The 22202-nt window shown below is 38.4% G+C and overlaps 1 protein-coding gene across 2 annotated transcripts in view; it reads left to right on the forward strand.

Annotated features, from left to right (window-relative positions):
- The window catches only part of LOC125914691 (desmocollin-3), a 32597-nt gene extending 11872 nt beyond the window's left edge, over nt 1-20725 (forward strand). Inside the window, exons 7-13 of one of the 2 annotated variants that reach the window (XM_049620245.1) lie at nt 6068-6324; nt 6435-6577; nt 7691-7915; nt 10135-10359; nt 13080-13201; nt 18050-18307; nt 20475-20725. In XM_049620245.1, the coding sequence (XP_049476202.1) occupies nt 6068-6324; nt 6435-6577; nt 7691-7915; nt 10135-10359; nt 13080-13201; nt 18050-18307; nt 20475-20672 (1428 nt within the window). In that variant the 3' untranslated portion in view covers nt 20673-20725. Of the gene's footprint in view, nt 1-6067; nt 6325-6434; nt 6578-7690; nt 7916-10134; nt 10360-13079; nt 13202-18049; nt 18308-20338 lie in introns of both variants that reach the window. The other variant, XM_049620246.1, reaches the window with a different exon arrangement.
- The last annotated feature ends 1477 nt before the right edge of the window (nt 20726-22202 follow it).

Genomic DNA, 22202 nt, shown 5'->3' on the forward strand with positions numbered 1-22202 from the left:
TTTAATGGTCTGGCTCTAATCCTATACAGAAGTATAATTCTTTTGAAAAGTTTGCTATGTCCATTTGAAACGTACTTTCTCTAGGATAAATACTCCTAATTCCTTTAACTATTCCTTACATGATATAATTCAGAAGCCCATAGTCTTCTCACTTACTCTCTTTCTGGAATATATGCCTGGTTGTATCTGATCCTTTATAGGTGATTTTGAGGGTGAAATACAGTGTTGTATCAGACAGCATATATCTTTATTCTATATATTGTGTTTTTGGTTGCCCTGTTTCATTCTAGGGTCCAGGTTATGAGGGCAGAGAAGGCCCTATTTGGGAAGGACCCTTGGTTTTATATTTGTAGCCCCGAACAAGGAAGAAAATTGTCCTATGGGCAGGTAAAGGAGTCATCCATTGAATAAAGCAAACTTTCCTGCCAACAACAATATGGTGTAGACTTTGATACAACAGTATCTATTTGTAGTTATTTCCTCACTAAAAATTTCCACAGATTATGTAATCAACTTTGGCAAGTTCTATCCAGATGTGAATAGTCAAATATATTTGTTCCAGATGACTCTCAACATCAAACCTCCCTCTATTTCAGTTTTCTATAATATGATCCACTCAAATTGAATACTAAAAGCAGCCACTTAAGAAAAATGAAGTTTTATAATTGATAGTAGTAGGAAAGGAAATAAGCAGGTGGTACTGGTCATATTTTCTTTGTGTTGGCCCACCTCAGTCAGTCTTCCTTTGGACTCTCCAGAAAGCAGAACACGAGGCAAGGACCTCAGTGAAGGAAACTATTTAGGAAGTGGATCCTAGAAAGCCAGAGTAAAAATGGAAAATTAAGACAGAAAAGAACGAAAAGCCAATCAAGTCTGCATTATTGACTTAGTCACCTTTGGTGTTCAATCATGCAATGAACCATGTAGAATGTACTTCAGAATTATCTCCTCAAAAAGTGGTACCCAGGGCATTTGTCCATCAACTCCCATTGTTGATACCCATGCCTCACTGGTTGAAGGTTGCTTCCAGGGAACCTCAGCTCTCCTGCACTTCTGGGCGTGGCTGTGCCTGCCTGAGAGAGAGCTGCTTAGCTTTGGACCAAACTTTGAATCTGAAGAGCTGAATCTTTGTGCACTTGAGGTGTGAATCTATCAGTATAAATGGTAGAGGTGTTCACCAGAGCTGCAGCTTAAGTCAGGTAGGCTGAGGGTCTGTGGTGTGTAATTCTTTTGAAAAAGGCTGCTATGCATCAGTTTCCAAAGCTGGACAAGCATTTGCCTCAAAATTGATGTGATTGGCAACAGATGTTTTGTTTAAGTTTTCTCCCGTACACCTTCCTCTGCATACCCCTCAACCCCACCTTTCCTTCTTTCTAGAAATAAGTCAAAGGAATAGTTTGAGATCCAAGATGGGTAGATTATGCCAACTGCGGTAGCTCAGGTCAAAGACCCATGCTCAGACCTTTTAGAGTGTTTTAGAGTATCTACTGCTTGGTTAGATACTTGGCTACTTCTCAGTTACAAGCTACTACTGCTTGGCTACTTCTCAGTTCTCTCTATTCAAGGCCATTATTAAAGACCTGTTATTATTATTTTTTAAATCGCAATAATTTTATCTTGGTTCGGGAGGCCAAATTTAAGTAATGCTAGGAATTAAATTTTTATTATGAGTTTTTTGACCAATACAAAATGAATTTTAGTAAACTTAAAAAAAAATCATAGTATGTTGGCACATTTGATTTTTTTCATATTCAGAGTGGATTTTTCCTCCTCAAGGAATGTTTATCACAGAGACGTTAAGAAAAATGTTTGCACATATTTTCAGAAATAATAGACTATATTCTAGAATATCTCTTACTCCATGTGACTAATAAACATCTGGTGAAATATTTTATTTCTGGTGAACAGCTTCTGGGTACCATCCCAGGATTCTTTAGGAGAGAGAGCAATTACATGGTGATACTTTACTTTTTTTCACTGGTTCATTTTAAGTTAATTGGACATATGAAGAATATAGAAAAATCCACACACCCCTCCCTCCGCAATAAAATTTATATGCATTTAATCCCGTTATCTTTAAATATAAGATAGTTGCACTGATAATTATATCCTAGTTATTTTTTTAAATTTTTTAAATGCTTTTATTTATTTTTGAGAGAGAGAGAGACAGAGCATGAGCAGGGGAGGGGCAGAAAGAGAGGAAGACACAGAATCTGAAGCAGGCTCCAGGCTCTGAGCTGTGAGCCCAGAGCCCGATATGGGGCTCGAACTCACAGACTGTGAGATCATGACCTGAGCTGAAGTCGGACACTTAACCAACTGAGCCACCCAGTCACCCTATCCTAGTTTTTATATCTAGGAAATTCTTTTAGAATTTTAAAAGTAGTTACCAAGTACTGATCACCTTTCATGCCAAGGGAATGATACTAAACATAAACAACTAAACTAGTTGTCATATCCCCTTTAGGATACGATACTATTATTATCCCCATTTTACAATAAAAAATATAGTTTTCTTAATTTGCACAGTTTCTGTTTAAATCAATATTAGGTATGCTTTATAAAATTAATTTATTTTGCTGCTTTCCCCATGTTTTGAAATTGTAAAGGAAAAAAAAACCTCCAAAAATATACAGGATTCCAAAGATTTATTTTTAACTTTCATAACAACCCAGTGGTTGTTCCTATCATTCTTCCCATTTTCAGATGAAGAGGCTGAGTCAAAAGAAGTAAAGTCACTTGCCCCCATTCATAGAGATAGAAGGTGACAGATCCAGGATGCAAACTGAGACATTCCTGATGCAGAACCCTTCGTCAGAGCTACTGTGCTATTCTTCCTGCGTGGTACCCTTGGGGTCATGTTCCCCTTAGCTCTCCTCTTTCCCATACTTGGGTTACATGGCTTGATAAAATCATGACTTCAGTTGCACAAGGAGGTCTTCTCTTTTTGTATCTTCAATAAATTTCTACTTCTATGAGTTTACTCTTTTTTTTTTTAATGTTTTTTTAATTTATTTTTGAAGGAGAGAGAGAGACAGAGCATGAGCAGGGTAGGAGCAGAGAGAGAGGGAGACACAGAATTTGAAGCAGGCTCCAGGCTCTGAGCCATCAGTACAGAGTCTGATGTGGGGCTTGAACCCACAAATTGTGAGATCATGACCCGAGCCGAAGCCGGATGCTCAACCGACTGAGCCACCCAGGCGCCCTATCTGAGTTTACTCTTTAAATTATCTCCTTCCTCTGTCATTATTAGCTCCTTTGGTAGTTTTACCTTCCTTCTTTCTTTAAGCCATTCATAATATTCTCTAACATTTTGGGCAATAAAATTTGCATTCTCTATGGTATATCTTCCTTTCTATATTTTACGCAACCCCTTAGAAAATCTGAATTCATTACAGAGATCCTTTGGTAACTGCACTGGTCTTTAAAGTTATTGTATCCTTGGGGAGCCTGTGTGGCTCAGTCGGTTAAGTGTCTGACTCTTGATATCAGCTCAGGTCATGATTTTTTGGTCTGTGAGATTGAGCCCTGCATCAGGCTCTGCATTGATAGCGTGGAGTCTGCTTGGGATTCTCTCTCTCCCTCTCTCTCTGCCCCTCCACCACTTGCTTTCTCTCTGTCTCAAAATAAGTAAACAAATATTTAAAAAATGTAAACGTACCTTATCTTTTACCTTGCTAAAGATTTGTGTTCGTGTACTTAAGTTATATATTTAAGTACTTTGTAACATTGATGAGGTATCTTCTATTTTAAAACCAAACACTGTATAACCAAGGCATTTTGAAATCCATCTTTCTTTCACATAGGCTATGTACTTAATAATGGATAGGAATGAACTTTATTCATTCCTCTATACCAAAAAAGAATGAAATAATCAGTAGTTCAAGCCAAAGATTGCTCAAGTATACTTCTTTATCTGAACAAAGCTTCCAAACATTGTCTTGTTAGTTGGTGTCTCCTATTATGCATCATATTGGATGTTAACAAAAAATACATCACCTTTTTCTTTCGACTGGCTGTGTGACAGCCGGAGAGATTACTAAAACCTATAGTGTAAAGCACTTGCTGTAGGCTTACAATGTTAAATGTTATTCTTACAACAGTTGTGCAGAGGACGAAACTTAGTGTCAGAGAGATTAAGAAATTTACCCAAAGTGACACAGCTAGGATGCAGTAGGACAGGATTTGAGTGAAGGTCTCTTTGATTCCAAGTACATGCTCTTAAGCACCATGTTCAAATGCTTTGCATAGCTATGTGATCTTGGAAATTAGCCTCTGTATTATCTATAGAATATAAATAATACTTCTCTCTGCCTCCCTAGTAGCTATTCAATTATAATAATGAAAGTGAAAACACTTGGTGAACTGTAGGATATTATTATTCTATTTTTAGAAGCCTTACATGTTCTTGGGTCTTGTGTTATAATTGTCCATGTCGGAGAACTTTTCTGGAACTGTAGACCCTGAGCTGATGCAGTCTTCAGCTCAGTCCTGGGTAATCTTTCCATCTCAGCATTTCCTTTCTATTTGAGCAGCAGCAGTTGCACATGGGCTTGATGAAGAAGATACTCTACTTGGTCATTCTCAACATAGAGAGTCCGCCATAAAACAGCACTTCATTTTCTAGCGAGATACTAGCATCTCAGTGCAGATATAAGATATTTTTGAACATTTTTTTAGTTGATGAAACAGGTGCCTGGGTGGCTCAGTCGGTTGAGTGTCCAACTTTATTTACCGCAGGTCATGATCTCACGGTTTGTGAGTTCGAGCCCCACGTTGGGCTCACAGCTGCTAGCCTGTCAGTGCAGAGCCCACTTTGGATCCTCTGTCCTCTTCTCTCGGCCCTTCCTCCGCTTGCACTCTCCCCGAAAGAAATAAATATTAAAAATATAAAATAAATGATGAAACATTAAAGCTACCGTGTGGTGGAAGAGAATTCCTGGTTTTTCATTAATCGCTGATTTCATCCTACTAGATTTCCAATCTTGTAGAGTTTTAAGCCTCTAAACCAATATGCAGTGCAAATCTCGAGCAATTGCATAAAGAAATTCTAAGGCTTTAGTAAGTGGCCCTGATCAAATCACTGCACCTCCCCCGGAGCAGCAGCTGTTTCCTGACTTTCTATCCATGCCTCATCTCCAATGAATGCTTTCATTCTCTGCATGATCATATATCAACACATGTAATTTGTGAGAGTGTTCATTAGCAATAGATAAACATATTAATTCTTTTTCCCTTCTTGCCTCTCTGTTTTCTAGACTGTTCATAAAAGATTTTTAAAAAGTTTCACCCATATTTTGTGGATTCTAAGATTCAGAAATTTTCTTGACTTCTTAGCGGACTTATGATATTAGTATCTCAGCTTGATAATAGCTAGGTATGGGGAAAGGTTTAAAATAAAAATGTTACTCCTCATTTTTTATTTTGTTCAATGGTCAGCCAGTGATGGTTTTGATAAGCAGAAAGAGAATCAAATAAAAAAAAAATACTTCAAATTTGCAGTACAATGTAAAATAATGTTATTATGGGTTTGCTTGATTCGCTGTCTAAAAATCAATTATAATCAAAGGATTCACTTAAATGTTTTTAGAGGCTGGTGAACCAATTAAGCAGCATAGTGTAGCAGAGGGATTATAGTGTGGTGGTTAAGGAAATGGACATAGTCAATAGGAAGTAGTGAGTCAAACAAAATTGCATTCTCCTGGAGTTAGATGCCCCTTCGGCTGGTCTGTTAGCGCTTTAAAGCAGGGTCATAAAAACACTGTCATCTCTCTGCATTGTCTCCAGGTTCAGAATAATCTTCCTTAGTAAGAATGAACTATGAGAGTATAACTGGAATTGTTTTTCCACAACTCCATAAAACCATCTGTAGAAACTTTTGGACCACTCTTGCTAAAGGCTTAGTGAAGAATCACCTCTCTCTTTAGCAACGGGTAAAAGTCCATATTGATTGAATGGGAGCATAGAATTTATGCACCACTGTTCGTTTTTGCAGATGCTCACTTGTTATTTGAAATTCCGAAGGTATTTTACACTGATGCTGATATGCATGTGCTTTTTTGAAAAGCCGCTGAATTATGAAGAAAACCACCAAGTGACCCTGGAAATTGGAGTAAGCAATGAAGCTCCATTTACTCGAGATTTTGCACTCAGAACAACCATGAACAGAGCCTTGGTCACAGTTCACGTGAGGGATCAGGATGAAGGACCCGAATGTAGCCCTGCAGCCCAGTATGTACGGATTCAAGAACACTCAGCAGTGGGGTCAAAGGTCAATGGTTATAAGGCATATGACCCTGAAACTAGAAGTGCCAGCGGCATAAGGTATGAAGAAGTCTGTAACCACATACTGATAATGTATTTGTAATAACTGAGACAGTAATTTATTTTAATATGTTTTATATTGCTGAAGACTTTTTATTTTAAATTAATAGGTACAAAAAATTGCATGATCCTAAAGGATGGATCACCATTGATGAGATTTCAGGGTCAATCACAACTTCCAAAATCCTGGACCGGGAGGCCATGACTCCCAGAAATGACTTATATAATATAACAGTCCTGGCAATAGACCAAGGTAAAAAAAAAAAATGTTAATTTTATTTAATATGGTATCTTAGGAGGAATTGGACAATAAGCTGCAATTATTATTGTGCAGAATTGTTGTGATAGGTATTTTTGAATTGTCAGAAATTACTTTGAAGACGGTTCCTATTTCTCTTAATCATTTAACGAGGTGAACCTTCATAGCAACAAGAAGCCATTTATTTATCTTTATATCCCCAGCATGGTGGGACCTCACATGCTTATAGATCTCTTTGTTGGAGGGCAAAGAGGAAACTTAAGTCTTGGATCGGATGAGACGATCTCACCAGAATCTTCTAGATCTTTTCATGCCATTTTAAATCGAATCTTTGAGTAACTTAGCTGATTATTAGGTCACAGTGACCCTTTGCTTGAATTCCGTTGCTTAAAACAACTCAGAGTTTCTTAACCCTGGCTTCATATTACAATAACTTGGGGCACTTAAAAAATCATTTTGTAGGGGCACCTGGGTGGCTCAGTCAGTTAAGTATCCCACGTCGGCCCAGGTCATGATCTCACCGTGAGTTCAAGCCCTGCATGGGGCTCTGTGCTGACAGCTCAGAGCCTGAAACCTGCTTCAGATTCTGTGTCTCCCGCTCTCTCTGTCCCTCCCATGCTCACGTTCTGTCTGTCTCTCAAAAATAAGTAAACATTTAAAAAATTAAAAAAAATCATTTTGTAGCATTGACTTAGATGAAATGAATCAGAATATTTGGGGAACCCAAGCATCATATATTTTCAAAATCTTGCTAAGTGGATTAAATGTGTACCAAGATTAGAATAACTTTTTGTAGCCTTTCTAGTGCTCATTAACATCTGTACCAGAGGGGACCCCTGCGAATACAGAGTTCACACACTGATTTTTCTTGTTTGGTAGTGATCCTGGCAAAAAGTTTATTGGCAGTTGTAACTGATATTATCAATGGCAGTACTCATTTTAGATGATCTACAGGTTTCGTTTATTCTTCTACATTCTTATTTACCATTTTTTCTAATATCAGCTTATTTGAGGAAACATATATCATATATAGAAGGTAGTTAATTTATTTTATTAAGAAAATGTTAACGCATAAAACTACACTAAATCTTTTACCTTTCTTCCTAGATGGTAGATCATGTACTGGGACACTTGCAGTTAACATTGAAGATATGAATGATAACCCACCAGAAATACTTCAAAGTTATGTAACAATTTGCAAACCAAAGATGAGGTATACTGACATTTCAGCTGTCGATCCCGATGAACCTATCCATGGCCCTCCATTTTATTTCAGCTTGGCAGACACTTCTCCAGAAATGAACAGAATGTGGACCCTCACCAAAGTTAATGGTATTTAATAAACAGTAACGATTTATATGCTCTAAAGTAACTGAGGGTGAATTTGCTTGTTTGCTAAAATATTCTCATTGACATATTTTAGAAGCCTAATTCGACAATTTACAAATATTATGATGGGGTCTTTATATTGTATATAAAATGAAAGAAATTGTCATTTTTTATGAAGGCAAAATTTACATTTACAACAAAGACAAAAAAGCTTTGCTGAAAATATTGGGCAACTTATCATTAAGACGAATTGTTTCCGGTGTGGTTTTAAAGTGACTCCAGGGAGGTGAAGAGAGAACAGAGATGGGGAGTTTAAATTTTAGTGTAAGCAAACTCTGGAAATGAGAATGTGCGTATAGGAGGCAAGCACTCTGTGGTGTTCTGGAAAGAAGCATGGTGAGCTGTGGACAGAGATGTTGGATGGGAGCCGTCAGGACAGCATCCTGTGATAGTGATTTCTGGGGGAGTGTAGTTCTATATTTCAGCCACCATTCACTGCTGTTTTCTTACTATCCATTCTCTTCCATACAATTGGATTTTTGTGTATGCTATCCTTTCTTCCTAGAATACTACCCTTCCCATTTCATAGCTTGGTATTAATTCATGAGGTTCTTATGGAGCCCCTACCATCTACTATGCACCGTTCTGACCCTGGTGATACACGTAGAAATTAACAAGACAGACATGACAGCAATTCAGATGCTCACATCTACGAAGTCTTTCTTGAAGTAGAAGGAGTAGCACCATGACCTTTTGTACCTTTATTATAGCTTCTTTTGTGTTGTGTTATCACCTGTTTACCTTTCTTTTCCAATACACGAGTTTCTCAGGATAATTGTGATTCATTTGTGTTTCGCCAGCACCTAGCCCAGTGCTTAGTAGATACTAACTGCTTAATTAAGTGTTTGTTTAAAAATAATTGGTTAATAAATATGCATAAAGAAGGGAAATGCTAAGGGGATAAATAAACCAGTGTTAGAGTTTAGGTTTTAGCAGGAATGCCCAGAGAGTGTGGGGCGGGGGGGGGCGGTGGAGTGGCGATGGAATCTGGTGATGAAGCACCTTATGTAGTAGGCTGAGGAGACTGACTTTTGTACAGTCAGTGACAGCAGGAATGCACTGAGAGTGTGCCAGTAAGGAATGCTGTGCCCAGATTTGTCTTAACAAGGTGACATTGGTGACAGGACAGTTTGAAGAGGGCAGAGTTGAGTGACAAGGACAGCAGAGGTGACTATGGTACAGCTTGTGGTCTTGAGGGAGGAGAGGAATTTGGAGGATTTTACCTTAGCCACAATAGGAGATGGGAGGGTTCCATCTAAACCTTAGCAGTAATTCACACTCCTCTGGGGAGCCCTACATTTGAGATGCAGGCAGAAATCTTTCAAGTTCTTAACAGCTGTAACAGTGCGTTTAAGAAAGGCTTAGACATTACAGATGACTTCCAGGATGTGCATGGTGCTACTTCTTCATTTCACTTACTGCAAAACTCAGAAGGTTGTGATTGGCATTAATAATGCATGGAGCTTTTGATCAGTTGATAATAAAGTCATTACAGTAGGTATCAAGACTATTGGGGAAATATCATAGTTGATAAGAACATATTGTTAGGATACAGATACATCTGTTTTTATGTAAGCCTTACACCCAGCCTGGGTGGCATTAACTAGCTTTGTGGTATTGAGATTACTTCTAGAGGGAAGGCATAATAACAAAGGGTCTATTGTACTTTGAAAAGTTACCTTGTACATAAAGATAATGGACAGATACCAGAAAATAAATGGATAAGAGAATGTTGACTTCGGACATGCTTTGTGTGTAACAAGTGTTAGTTCTTTATAAGTACCATAAACTGGTACTATAGAAAAAAGGTTGAAGTGTGTGTCAAGAGCCAATGTAGCATCATTGGTTTGTAAATAAGGATATAGATAAGTAATATTAAATGCTGCAGAAATGCTACTGGGTCACTCCAATGCCAAGTTATTTCTCTAAGCCTCTCCTCTAGAAAGTTACGATGGGCAACACATACATGGTAATATTAGTGCTGATAAAGGTAGCACTAGGAATAGAATAGAAGATAGAATAATAGAAGGTAGTTGTCCATTTTTATTCATTTTCATGTGGCAGGTGGTTCCTTGAGAATAACATGTTTAGAAACAAGTGTGATGAAACAAATGCTAGAAATAAATGTCCATTAAAAATATAATTCTTTCATTTTCTTTCAGATACAGCTGCCCGTCTTTCATATCAGAAAAATGCTGAATTTCAGGAATATAGTGTTCCTATTACTGTAAAAGATAGAGAAGGTCAATCTGCAACAAAAACTGTGAGAGTTAATCTGTGTGATTGTACTCATCCAAGTCAATGTCTGCCGACCCGAAGGAGCGCAGGAGTAATACTCGGAAAATGGGCGATCCTGGCCATACTGCTGGGCATAGCATTACTATTTTGTAAGTCCTTTTGCCTACTTAAAGTTAAAATATATCACAAAAAGGGGCCCTGGGTGGCTTAGTCGGTTGAGCGTCTGATTTCGGCTCCGGTCATGATCTTGCAGTCCCTGAGTTCTAGCCCTACATCAAGCTCTGTGCTGACAGCTCAGAGCCTGGAGCCTGCTTCCGATTCTGTGTTTCCCTCTCTCTCTGCCCCTCCCCCGCTGGTGCTCTGTCTCTCTGTTTCAAAAATAAACATTAAAAAAGAAACTAAAAAGAATCTCTATATCTATCTATCTATCTATCTATCTATCTATATCTATCTGTATCTCACAAATGTCTGAGTGCAGGAAAAGGTCCTTGAAAAGTAATCTTGTCCAACTGTCCAGCCGGGGTGAGTCCTCATTACAAATTGCTTTCGTGTTATTATCAGATTTCTGATGGAATATTTTCGGGAAGAAGGAACAAGATCCTTTTTGTGATACAAAATTTCATATTTGGACAGGGCTGCTTAAAGTTCCTTAGATTTTTTCCAAATCTGGCAATGTATAGTTTCCATTTCTTGGTCCTAGTACTACCCCTTTTAGGGCAAAATCAACACTCTAAAACTACTGCCATATGAAAGTCCACTATAAGCCACTGTGATCTCTTGTCATCATTCAGCCACGGACTTAGGGCACTTACTCGGATCACAGCAATATCTCTTCTTGGGTGTATCTTGCCAGTTTTGGATTTTTTTTAACCTCTTGCTTGTCAGTTGTGTCATTCCCAATGGTACCATATTTTATCCTCTTTTTTTTTATTTCCATCCACTCTTCCAGCCTAGATTAGCTGTTGTTCCTTTGTTCTGTGATAGGACTAGTGGTTAAGAGCAAGACCCAGGCACCAAACCATTGAGTTCGTAACCAAGCTCTATCATTTGCAAGCCATGAGACTGGAGGCGAGTTACTTAACTGTGCTTCAGTTTCCTCATCTGTGAAAGGGGGTATTTGTAGCCTCCTTTATGGGGCAGCACTGAGCATTAATTGGGTAACTCATGTGAAAAGCTTCAAACAGTACAATGCTCATTATTTTTCAACAACTCAACAAAATAAATATACATTGAACACCTACTATATTCCAGAAATTGTCCAGGTGCTTGGGAGTCATCAGTGAACAAAACAGACAAAACCAAATGCAAACAGTGTGCCTTGTGACAGTAAACTAATAAATAAGTGAAATGCTGTGGAGGAAAAAATAGAGCAAAATAATTAGGAGCTGTAGTGCTGTGGAGCGTGTGTGTGTGTGTGTGTGTGTGTGTGTGTGGTGTTGGGGGAGGATTAGGGCTAGTGACTCCGGTTTTCAGTGGATGGTTTGGCAGGCCTGACAAGGTTATCTTCAATGATTTTTGTGAAAGGTCAAAGAGTCAGCTAAGTACAGTACTTGGGGGAAGAGTTTTTCAGTCAGAGGTCAGCACAAAGGCCCTGAGGTGAGAGGGTGGCTGGAGAAGTCAAGGCATGACAGGGGCACTGGTGTGGCTGGAGTGGAGTGGATCAAGAGAGTGGGGTAGGACACGGAACCAGAAAGTTTAACAAGTGGCCACATAGAATAGGCAGAGATTGGTACCCTTTTTCTGTAAAGGGCTGGATAGTATATATTTTACATTTTGCAGGCCATGTGGTTTCACGTATAACCAGGGAAATCCACCCTGCTAGTAGGAAAGCAGCCATAGAAAATATTTAAGTGATGGGCATGCCTGCGTTCCAAAAGAACTTTATTAATGGATGCTAAACTTTGACTTTCATATAATTTTCACATGTAATGAACTACTTACTATTCATTTTAAAATGTTTTAAAAAAACATTTAAAAATGTAAAAACCATAGTTCATGGGCCATTCAAAAACATGTAGTCATCCAAAAAATTCATGGGAAGGGGTTTGGGGTTGCAGTTTGGCCATCCTTGGTGGAGGAGCCTGTGGAACATTGTAAGGAACTGTGATTATTAACCGTTATTATTATTACTGCTAATCTTATTGACACATATTTCAACCTCCCACAGGTATGACATAGAATGAAAATTTTGAATAGACAAAATACAGAGTAGTTTTAATTAAGATACTTGGAGACAAGATATTCTAGAAAAAAAGTTTCTTTGTCACGCTTTTCATACAGGCAAACCGTTTTTTTGGGAATGAGTAAATCTCTTAAAGTCTCTGTCTTAAATTAATGTCATTGAATTTTTTGAAAATTTACTGTTTAATCCACGATTGTGAATACTTTAACATGCATGATAGATAGAATTCGAACCCTTAAAAGAACTATTATCAAAATATACATATAATTAATGGGGCTGCTGGATGGCCCAGTCAGTTATGTGTCTGACTCTTAGTTTAGGCTCAGGTCACAATATCACGGTTTCATGAGTTTGAGCCCTGCAATGGGGCCTGCTTGGGATTCTCTCTCTCTTCTCTGTCTCTCTCCCTCTCTCTACCCCTTCCCCACTTGTGCTGTCTCTGTGTCTCTCAAAAGAAATAAACTTAAAAAAAAATATATATATATATATATATACACATATAATTAATTCACATTTTTAAAATCCAAGCTAAATCATGGCCTATTAATTTAGAAAGGCCAAGGTAATTCATGGGACCGTGGTTAGTGGTTTTCCTCCTGTGCACTTGAGGTAATAAAAAATAAAAGATGAGTATTTTATTCTATGTATGTTAAACTTTTTTTTTTTTTTTTTTTTTTTTAAATGCAGCTGTATTGCTAACTTTGGTATGTGGAGTTTTTGGTGCCAAAAAAAGAAAACGTTTTCCTGAAGATTTAGCACAGCAGAACTTAATCATATCAAACACAGAAGCACCTGGAGATGATAAGGTGGTAAGTGTTTTAAATGAGTATCTCTGAATATCTCCCATAATTTCTTTTACTGATTCTTCTGAAGTTATTTTGAAATTTAGGGGTTAATTTATATTTTTAATTTGGTCAGATTTTGTAGGCATAAGTATTTTATCTGCCGATATTCAGATATTTATGTAGTGGCATTTATTAGAATTCTTAAAACATGTGTTGTTTTGGGGCGCCTGGGTGGCTCAGTCAGTTGTGTCTGACTTTGGTTCAGGTCATGATCCCATGGCTTGTGAGTTCAAGCCCCACATCGGGCTCTGTGCTGACAGCTCGGAGCCTGGAGCCTGCTTTGGATTCTGTGTTTCTCTCTCATTCTGCCCCTCATTCATTCATGCTCTGTTTCTCTCTCTCTTAAGAATAAATAAAACGTTGAAAAAAAAATTACAAAAAGACATGTGTTGTTTTAATTATCATTTTTCCACCCTCTAGTGCTATGATTTAAAACTTTTTGATGTGGATTTATTATAATAACCGTGTTTCAGCTGCTCTGTACCATGTACATTTCCAGGTATCATTTGTTTCTCTCTTTGATTATATATAATGGGGGAAAAAACCTACTAAAAGTTCTGACGATAAATTAAGAAAATACCAAAGAGATATATATTTTTATATGGTGGAGGGTAGATTACTTGGAAGATTATTGCCACTTTCTTTCCTTATGTATTTCTTGGGACTGCTGAGGTGCTTAGTACTAGGCTTCTTCTTTGGCGGAGGCGGGGGGGCGCATATATTTCAAGAGTTCTTACAAGGCATATTTTTCCCTCAAAAAGATTTCAATGTACTTGTGAGCAGTTGAATCTACTTCTATGGGAAAAATAAGTAGGAACATTTCAGTAAACATTAGCACCATGACAGAGCACTGTTAGTTCAAAGACACTTGTGATACATAAGTGCATTCGTGTTCTCTGGATCAACCTGAAGGGCCTGGTGAAAGAGGTACAGATTACTCTGTAACTGAAAGAGTAAGAAGGGGTTGAAAGTGAAGAGGTTGTGGGAATAGTTAAAGAGGAGGAAAACAGCCTTAAGAATAAAACAGGAGGGGCGCCCGGGTGCCTCAGTTGGTTGAGTCTTGATTTCAGCTCAGGTCATGATCTTGCAGTTAATGAGTTTGAGCCCCGCATTGGGCCCTGTGCAGCGCAAAGCCTGCTTGGGATTCTCTGTCTCCCCCACTTTCTACCCCTTCCCCATTCACTCTCTCTCTCTCAAAAGAAAGAAATAAACATGAAATTAAAAAATAAAGAATGAAAAAGGGGATGACAAAGTTTAGGGATTATTCAACAAATAGTAAAGAGGTTGTTTTGAGATGGAAGAAATGGTGTTTTAGAATAGAAGCTTGAAACTTAGGGTTTTGGGGGAGAGGATGTAAGAGATGGGGCTATCATATGCCACACTAAGGATTTGGGGTTTATCTTCTTGGAAAGGAAGGGCCAGTGAAAGTTTTCCTGCATAGATTGGCATAATGGGAACAGCATGATGCTGAGTCAGTAGGGTGATCGGTGAGAACAGCAAGACACTAAGGATGGGGAAGTTCAAGGATTAGAATCTTGCTATAGTTTAAGCAGGAGATAACTCTAGTAGTCTAATGATAACTGGAAAATTAAAATAAGGATAATCAATATTTCAAATATGTAAATGATAGCTTATTAACTCTAGAGTAACAAAATAAAAAGTGAAGCCAAAGTGACAGAGGCCATAGCCAGGGACAGTGACTTCATATCAAGCCTTTGATATGTCAAAGATACCTTTCTTATTGACTTTCTCTCTTTAACCTCCTTCCCACCATCATGCAAAGTCATAGCCCTCCTGTGCTTGACATGCCTCCATGTGGAGCCCTGTAATTATTTTTCCATTCAGAAAATCCATTTAGTCCCTGATAGTCCTTGGCTCAAAGTAAGATCTTATTTTATATCTGAGAATGGAATGATTGAGATGTTCTTCATATTTGTTCTTTACCATTTGATGCTGGAGCTGATGGTATTAGTTGGCCATTTCACCATAACATACTCACACCTATTTACCTGTTCTCTGTTAGGAGCACTTCTCAGAAGGACTTGGGATTATTAATTTATACCAGAACATAATTTTAGGCATATTTTTGCAAAATGTAACAGGGGCACCTGGGTGGCTCAGTCGGTTAAGCATCTGACTTCAGCTCAGGTCAGGATCTCGCAGTTTGTGAGTTCGAGCCCCGTGTCGGGCTCTGTGCTGACCGCTTAGAGCCCAGAGCCTGCTTCAGATTCTGTGTCTCCCTCTCTCTCTCTGCCCCTCCCCACTCACACTCTGTCTCTTTCAAAAATAAATAAAACATTAAAAAAATTTTTTTAAAAAAATGTAACAAAACTTTGTAGTGAATGGGTAAGCTCATTTTAGTACAATGAGTAAAGGTGATGACGTTACTTTTAGAGCTAAGTTTAAGTCAGAGGCAGTTCAGATGGGGTTAGGAGCTGGTTGAAAAGTCAGGACTGGAGAAGTTAAATCTGGAAATCATTGACGTGGAACAGGAGCTGTTGATACCATGTGAGAATAAACTTTGGGCGTGGAGATGGTCAGGAAGGAACAGAGAATAGAATGTGAAACATGGAACTGTGGACTCAGCTTTGGTTTTAGTTTATCTTCAAGTCTCCCGGTATTAGGTTGGGTGATCTCTGAACATGTATTTATAATGACAAAAATTATACCATCAAGGAGATTTGATAATCAGGGTTTTTTTTTTTTTTTGAATAGAATTTCAAGGTAGCAGCAACCTAAGCAAAAAATATAGGGCAGCAGCGCCACCAAATGGCTACTTTTTAGTTCTCCTTTCTGGTATAATTTTCTAAGGCAATGAGATACTATGTATGACGTTTATAGATACATTTCAGACTCTGAAATATCTGAAACTCCAAATCATCTGAACTTGAAAATCTTCCAGTTTAGTTAGAGACTCTGCATATTCAATAGAAGGAAAACAAATTGGCAAGAAGATGGCACAACGGAGCCTGATTTTAATGGAGGTCTTGTCTGAAAGTAACGGTTTATAATTAGAACTGACACCCTGAGGTTGCCACGGTAACTCGACTTCTCACCCATGGCCCAGACTTCCAACTGAGGTTCCAGCATTAAGTTACTGTTGAATCAAGTCTTTTTCATCTTCAAACATCCCCTCAACTCTGTCTGCTCTAGTTCCTTCCATGTCTCTTTTTCTTTGAAACTGAACTCTTTGAGAGATTTAATACTCGATTTCTCCATGACATTAGTTCCTGTTCATTCAGCACTTCGTGGAAATTCTTTTGACACAGATTACCAGTGGCCACTCTTTTACTTGAATCTGAGAGGTGATTACTTTACTTGGACCAATTCTTAAACAACTTTGATGTTTTCTCCTTACCATAATCCTCTCTGCATGGCTTCAGAGTTTGTCTTTTGGATTCCTTCATTCTCTCAGTTGCTATTTCAGATCAGTTCTGCCTTCTAATTCCTTTACCAACCCCTTAAAACATTTGTTCTTGTGTTCTGTTATTAGCCTTCTTTTTGTTTAGTCTACCATTTTCCCTGGGTGTTATAATTTATCCCTGTGACTTCAACTACCACCTATATGGTGGTGACTTCTGGAATTAGAGCGTCAGCTCAGCTCCCCTACCTGAGCTCCAGACCCCATATTCATATATGCATTGTGGACATCCACGGGTTTCTTAAACTTGCCATGCCCCAAATTGAATTGTTCCCCCTCCTCTCACCCACAAGCACATCCTTCATCCCAACTTCAGGGAATTATGCCATCTGGAGTTGCACAAGCAGAGCACATAGGAATAATTCCTTCCATTTGCTGCTTCATCCATCTAACTGCCAGTAAACTTCGTGTGGGGTCTAGCCACTTTGAGTCATCTTTGCTTCTACTTTGGCTTAGATCCTTATCATGTTTCACCTAGAATGGTTCAGGTGATACCTGTGATATCTCTCTGATATCTGTGACACTCAACTTATTGTCTTCTTATTTGTCTTTTACATTATCGCCTAGAATGACTTTTTAAAAATATGTGCCTTGCCTGTCTATTAAAACCCTTCTTTGAGTCTCCGTAATCTTCATGATAGTCTATTTTTTTTTATTAATTTTTTTTTTAACGTTCATTTATTTTGAGACAGAGAGAGACAGAGCATTAACGGGGGAGGGTCAGAGAGAGAGGGAGACACAGAATCTGAAACAGGCTCCAGGCTCTGAGCTGTCAGCACAGAGCCCGACGCGAGGCTCGAACTCATGGATCGCGAGATCATGACCTGAGCCGAAGTCGGACGCTTAACCGACTGAGCCACCCAGGTGCCCCGATAGTCTATATTTTTTAGCATGGCATATGGTTCTTTATATTCTCTGGCCTTTTATAACCTCTCCACTTCCTCTCTTACCCTGAACCCTATGTGGCAGCCACTCTCAACAGGCTGAAGCTGAAGACCCCCAAAGCACCCCGTTGCCTTTGCCTGTAGACCTTCCTGCAGGTGGTGATTTTTTCCTCCCATTTCTCAATCGGAGCCCCTACTCTTAGACTTCTCCACTTACTCTCTCTGGATGTGGATTTTAATGTGTTCCTCAGTGTTCCTATAGCATTCTGCATTCACCTACATGTACATTCTTAAAGTAATCATCTGATTTTTCTGCCTCACTGGAATAAGAGCTTCTTAGAGCTGGTGAGGGATCATGCCCATCTTTGTATCCCTAGACCGGGCACACAATTAGAAAATACGGATGAATCAATAAAACGTTGAATAAACATTCTCTCTCCCTTGCCTTCTTATCACTTGGGATCCATTTCCTCCTGATACAAATGGTCTTATTTTATTTTATTTCAGTGTTCTGCCAATGGGTTTATGACCCAGACAGTCAATAACTCTGGCCAAGGCTTTTGCGGTACCATGGGATCAGGAATGAAGAATGGAGGGCAGGAGACCATTGAAATGGTGAAAGGCGGACACCAGACCCTGGAATCGTGCCGGGGGACGGGGCATCATCACACCCTGGATTCCTGCAGGGGAGGACACGTGGAGACGGACAACTGCAGACACACCTACTCCGAGTGGCATAATTTCACCCAGCCCCGCCTTGGTGAAGTGAGTTTCCCTCAGGTTTCCATTCTACGGTTTAAATATCCAAGTGTAGAACAAGAGGAAATTGAAATTAGCATACAGTTGCACAAGTTGCTTTTCCCTATGTATCTTTTCAATGTATCTTTTCTCTTTCATTCTCTGGTCCTTCCCAGCACTGCCCTCCTCCACGCCTCCCCACCCCCACGCCCTTTGATTTTGTTACATTATTTAACATAAAAGAGATTTTATTCCATCTGTCATATTTCTTTTAATTTCTAAAATCTCATGAGATCTGGAAATTTCTAATATCCAACCTAAAGCCACATGCCACTTCTAGATGTAGTTTACCTCACGAATTATTTTCATATAGAAGAATGTGAAAAAAAAATCTTACTCCCTACAATCACAAAACTCCCCCAAATCAAATCTACATCTCTCTCTGAAAACAAAACATCTGCACACAATTCTAGGATGAACATTAAATAATATGAGCTGTATAAACTATATGTAATGTAAAAAGCACCATTCATATATAAAACATTTTTATTCAGGAGACAGCAAGGATGTAAAACAAAGGAAGGATTAAATCATGATTTTTGAGTCCTGGGAGCACATCAAAATCCCCCTGGAGCTTTTAAAAGATATTAATGCCTGTGCTCCACCTTGAAGGATTTGGATTTAATTGGTTTGGCTTATTATTATTATTATTATTTTAAATTTGTATTTATTTTTGAGGGTGGGGGAGGGGCAGAGAGAGAGGGAGACACAGAATCTGAAGCAGGCTGCAGACTCTGAGCTGTCAGCACAGAGTCCAATGTGGGACTGGAACCCATGAGATGGGAGATCATGACCTGAGCCCAAGTCAGACACTTAACTGACTAAGCCACCCAGGCGGCCCTAGAATTATTATTTTTAAAACTCCTCAGGCAATTCACATGTGCCACCTGGGTAGAGAACCACTGGATTGAATATTCTTCCTGGTACTAAGTTTTCTTTTTATCAGAGTGTGCCAGTACCATTGTAACACCAACAGTGGACCAGAAGCCCTTAATCCTTTAATGGATTGCAACTAGGCACCTTTCTGTGACGTGGCTATAGCTTATCGCATGTCCATAGCATATTTTTTCCCGTCAAATTCAAGTGTTAATCTCTTTTCTGTTTCTAGACAGCCAGTATTCATGTAAGATCAGGCAGGGGAAGGAGTGAAGCTTAAGAAGCACTCCTAGGGGTGTTCTTCAATGTGCACATCACTTAATGGGATACGAGGCTGAAGCGGTCATGAAGAAAGACACTTGATAACATAAGCCAAGGAAATAAGCTCTGGGTTAGAGAGGCAGGGGACACACAGGTGAGGAGGAGGAGCCCAGGGGTTAGACAAGCTGGCCAGTAACAGACTGTGAGGGTGGATGTGGCTGAATGCATGGCCTCTCCAGTGCAAAGGGCTGGTTTTTGCAATCCGGGTTATGTTGAGTATTTTTAATCTCACTAAAATGTCTTGCGCATCTCTCTATTTTGTCATGTTTTGGCTGTCTCGGAAAACGTCATTCTGAAACCAATGTGATAATTCTTGCCTACTTTAAAACTGCATGTAGTAGTGGTTTTAGTTAATGTGTTTTGAATACTTACTATGTGCTGGGCGAAGGAAGAGTATTTTTCATGCGCTATTATTTCATCAGTATCGTGAGATAGTCACTGTGTATATTCCCATTTTAGATGTAAGGAGAGTGAGAAGTGAGACTGAGAGATGTTTAGTGACCTGCTCAAAGTCACATACGTAGCTGGTACAGCCAGAGCTGGGACTCAAAACCCGGACTGTTCAGATATCCAACGTCAAATTCTAGGCCACCGTGCATAGTGTCACCGTTTTGTGGACTAGCCTGAACTCCAGATAGAAAGTTTAGAGTTAAGCATTTAATGATAATTTAAATATACATAAATATAACATTTGTATATATATAATTTTTTTTATTTGTATGGATTACTAGAAATGTAAGATATACTGATTTTATGGTATGGTTGTGATATCGACCAATCATGTGCATTTTTTGTATGTAGGACTCCATTAGAGGACACACTGGTTAAAAATTAGACATAAAAGGTAAATAAAATAATAAATTTTATGTTCATATGTTTAAGAATACTTAAAATAATACAACAATACAATCCTTTTTTCTGTTTGTTTATTTTACAGAAATTGCATCTGTGTAATCAGAATGAAAACCATGTGCCATCTCAAGATTATGTCCTTACGTATAACTATGAAGGAAAGGGATCTCCAGCTGGTTCTGTAGGGTGCTGCAGCGAAAAACAGGAAGAAGATGGCCTTGACTTTTTAAATAATTTGGGAGCCAAATTTACTACATTAGCAGAAACGTGCGCAAAGAGATAATGTTAATGTTCTACAATGAGATGTGTTTTTGCCAGACATTCTGGAAGTTTCCAAAAGGGATATTTAAAGTTCAATTTCAATTGCTAATATATATATATATATATATATATATGTGTGTGTGTGTGTGTGTATATATATATATGTATATATATACATACATATATGTATATATTTAGCTAGATATATATTAGAATTTCAATTTCTAATATATATAGATATGTTTTTAACATATATATTAGAAAAATAGATATGAAGTTTTCTAAATTTTTAATTGTACTATTTACCAATTTGTAGTTTTATAGCAATTTTTTGCTTATCTTTTCCAAGAAGCTTGAAATGTTAAACGTATTTGGCCTTCTTTATTGCAAAATAAATAGACAGCTAGCAAAATCATGCTGTAACATTGGATTTAAGGTCTATAAAGGATCTGCTATTCTTTATAGATAGCTTTCCAACAAATGTGTTTAGTTAATATCAGTTCAATGATAACTATGCTGTACTTGATTGAATATAGAACAGCTATCTGGGCTAGAAATTCTGTTCTTATTCCAGATTTAAGTTAATAGGATTATATCAAACATTATGGTAAACTGTACTGCAATTTTTAGCTCTTTAAAAATTTTGTACCACTGAGTAGCTCCAAAGACTACTAGAATTTCATTTTCCTTCTGGTTGGCAACTAGATCATGAAGGGCAGTTAGTTCTGTCTGCTTGGTTACCCTAATAAGGTCTTAAAAAATACATAGCCACCATGTTAAACTACAACAGGAAATTGTAGACTGAAAAATTGTGTTGTTTTTATGCTTTTGAGTGTGTGCTTTATGGTTTGGAGAAGGATTATTATGAGGAATATATCTAAGTTTCCTTATTCTCAAGAAAGAGAACTATGTTCACTATACAGAGTTATTGTCAGTATTTGAACAAAAAACACCAAAGATCTTCTGTTGAGATTGTAATCCTAAGTATTAACATCTTTTTCCCTGAGATTCAGGACTACTGAAGATATAGAGAGAGTAGAGAGATAGATAGATACACAGATAGATAGGAGAGAGAGAGAGAGAGAGTGATATCCCTCACTTTTCAAAAGTTCATGTTATGCCACTTCACTTGCATGAAAACCTTGCATTACTACCTGTTTTTGCTAACCTAAAGGTACCTGAAGAAGAATTTTGCTTATATGCAAAAAGAGAGGATAGCATTTAGCGTTTTCCTTGCGGTGAGCCTTATAGAGGCAGCGTGTACCCAGGCAGAGAAGGGGGGCCCGCCAAGCTCCTTCCCCCGGGGAACTTCACTCAGCATCTCAGTATCAAGCTGCCTCAGCTTTGAACTGTGTCTGTGAGCATCTCTGCTTTATCTCCATTAATTTTGTACATCACTTAGTAAGATGTGTCCTAAGGTATCAGAGAAGCCTAAGAGAGGTTAAATTTTGGGACTGGGAACACTAAAAAAATTTTCCATGTAGATGAATGGTAATTGCTTCTTTGCTTTATGCCATTTCGCTTTATGAAAGTTTTCATAGGAATGCTCTAC

The sequence above is a fragment of the Panthera uncia genome, assembly GCF_023721935.1.
Source record: "Panthera uncia isolate 11264 chromosome D3 unlocalized genomic scaffold, Puncia_PCG_1.0 HiC_scaffold_8, whole genome shotgun sequence".
NCBI classification, from domain to species: Eukaryota; Metazoa; Chordata; class Mammalia; order Carnivora; family Felidae; genus Panthera; species Panthera uncia.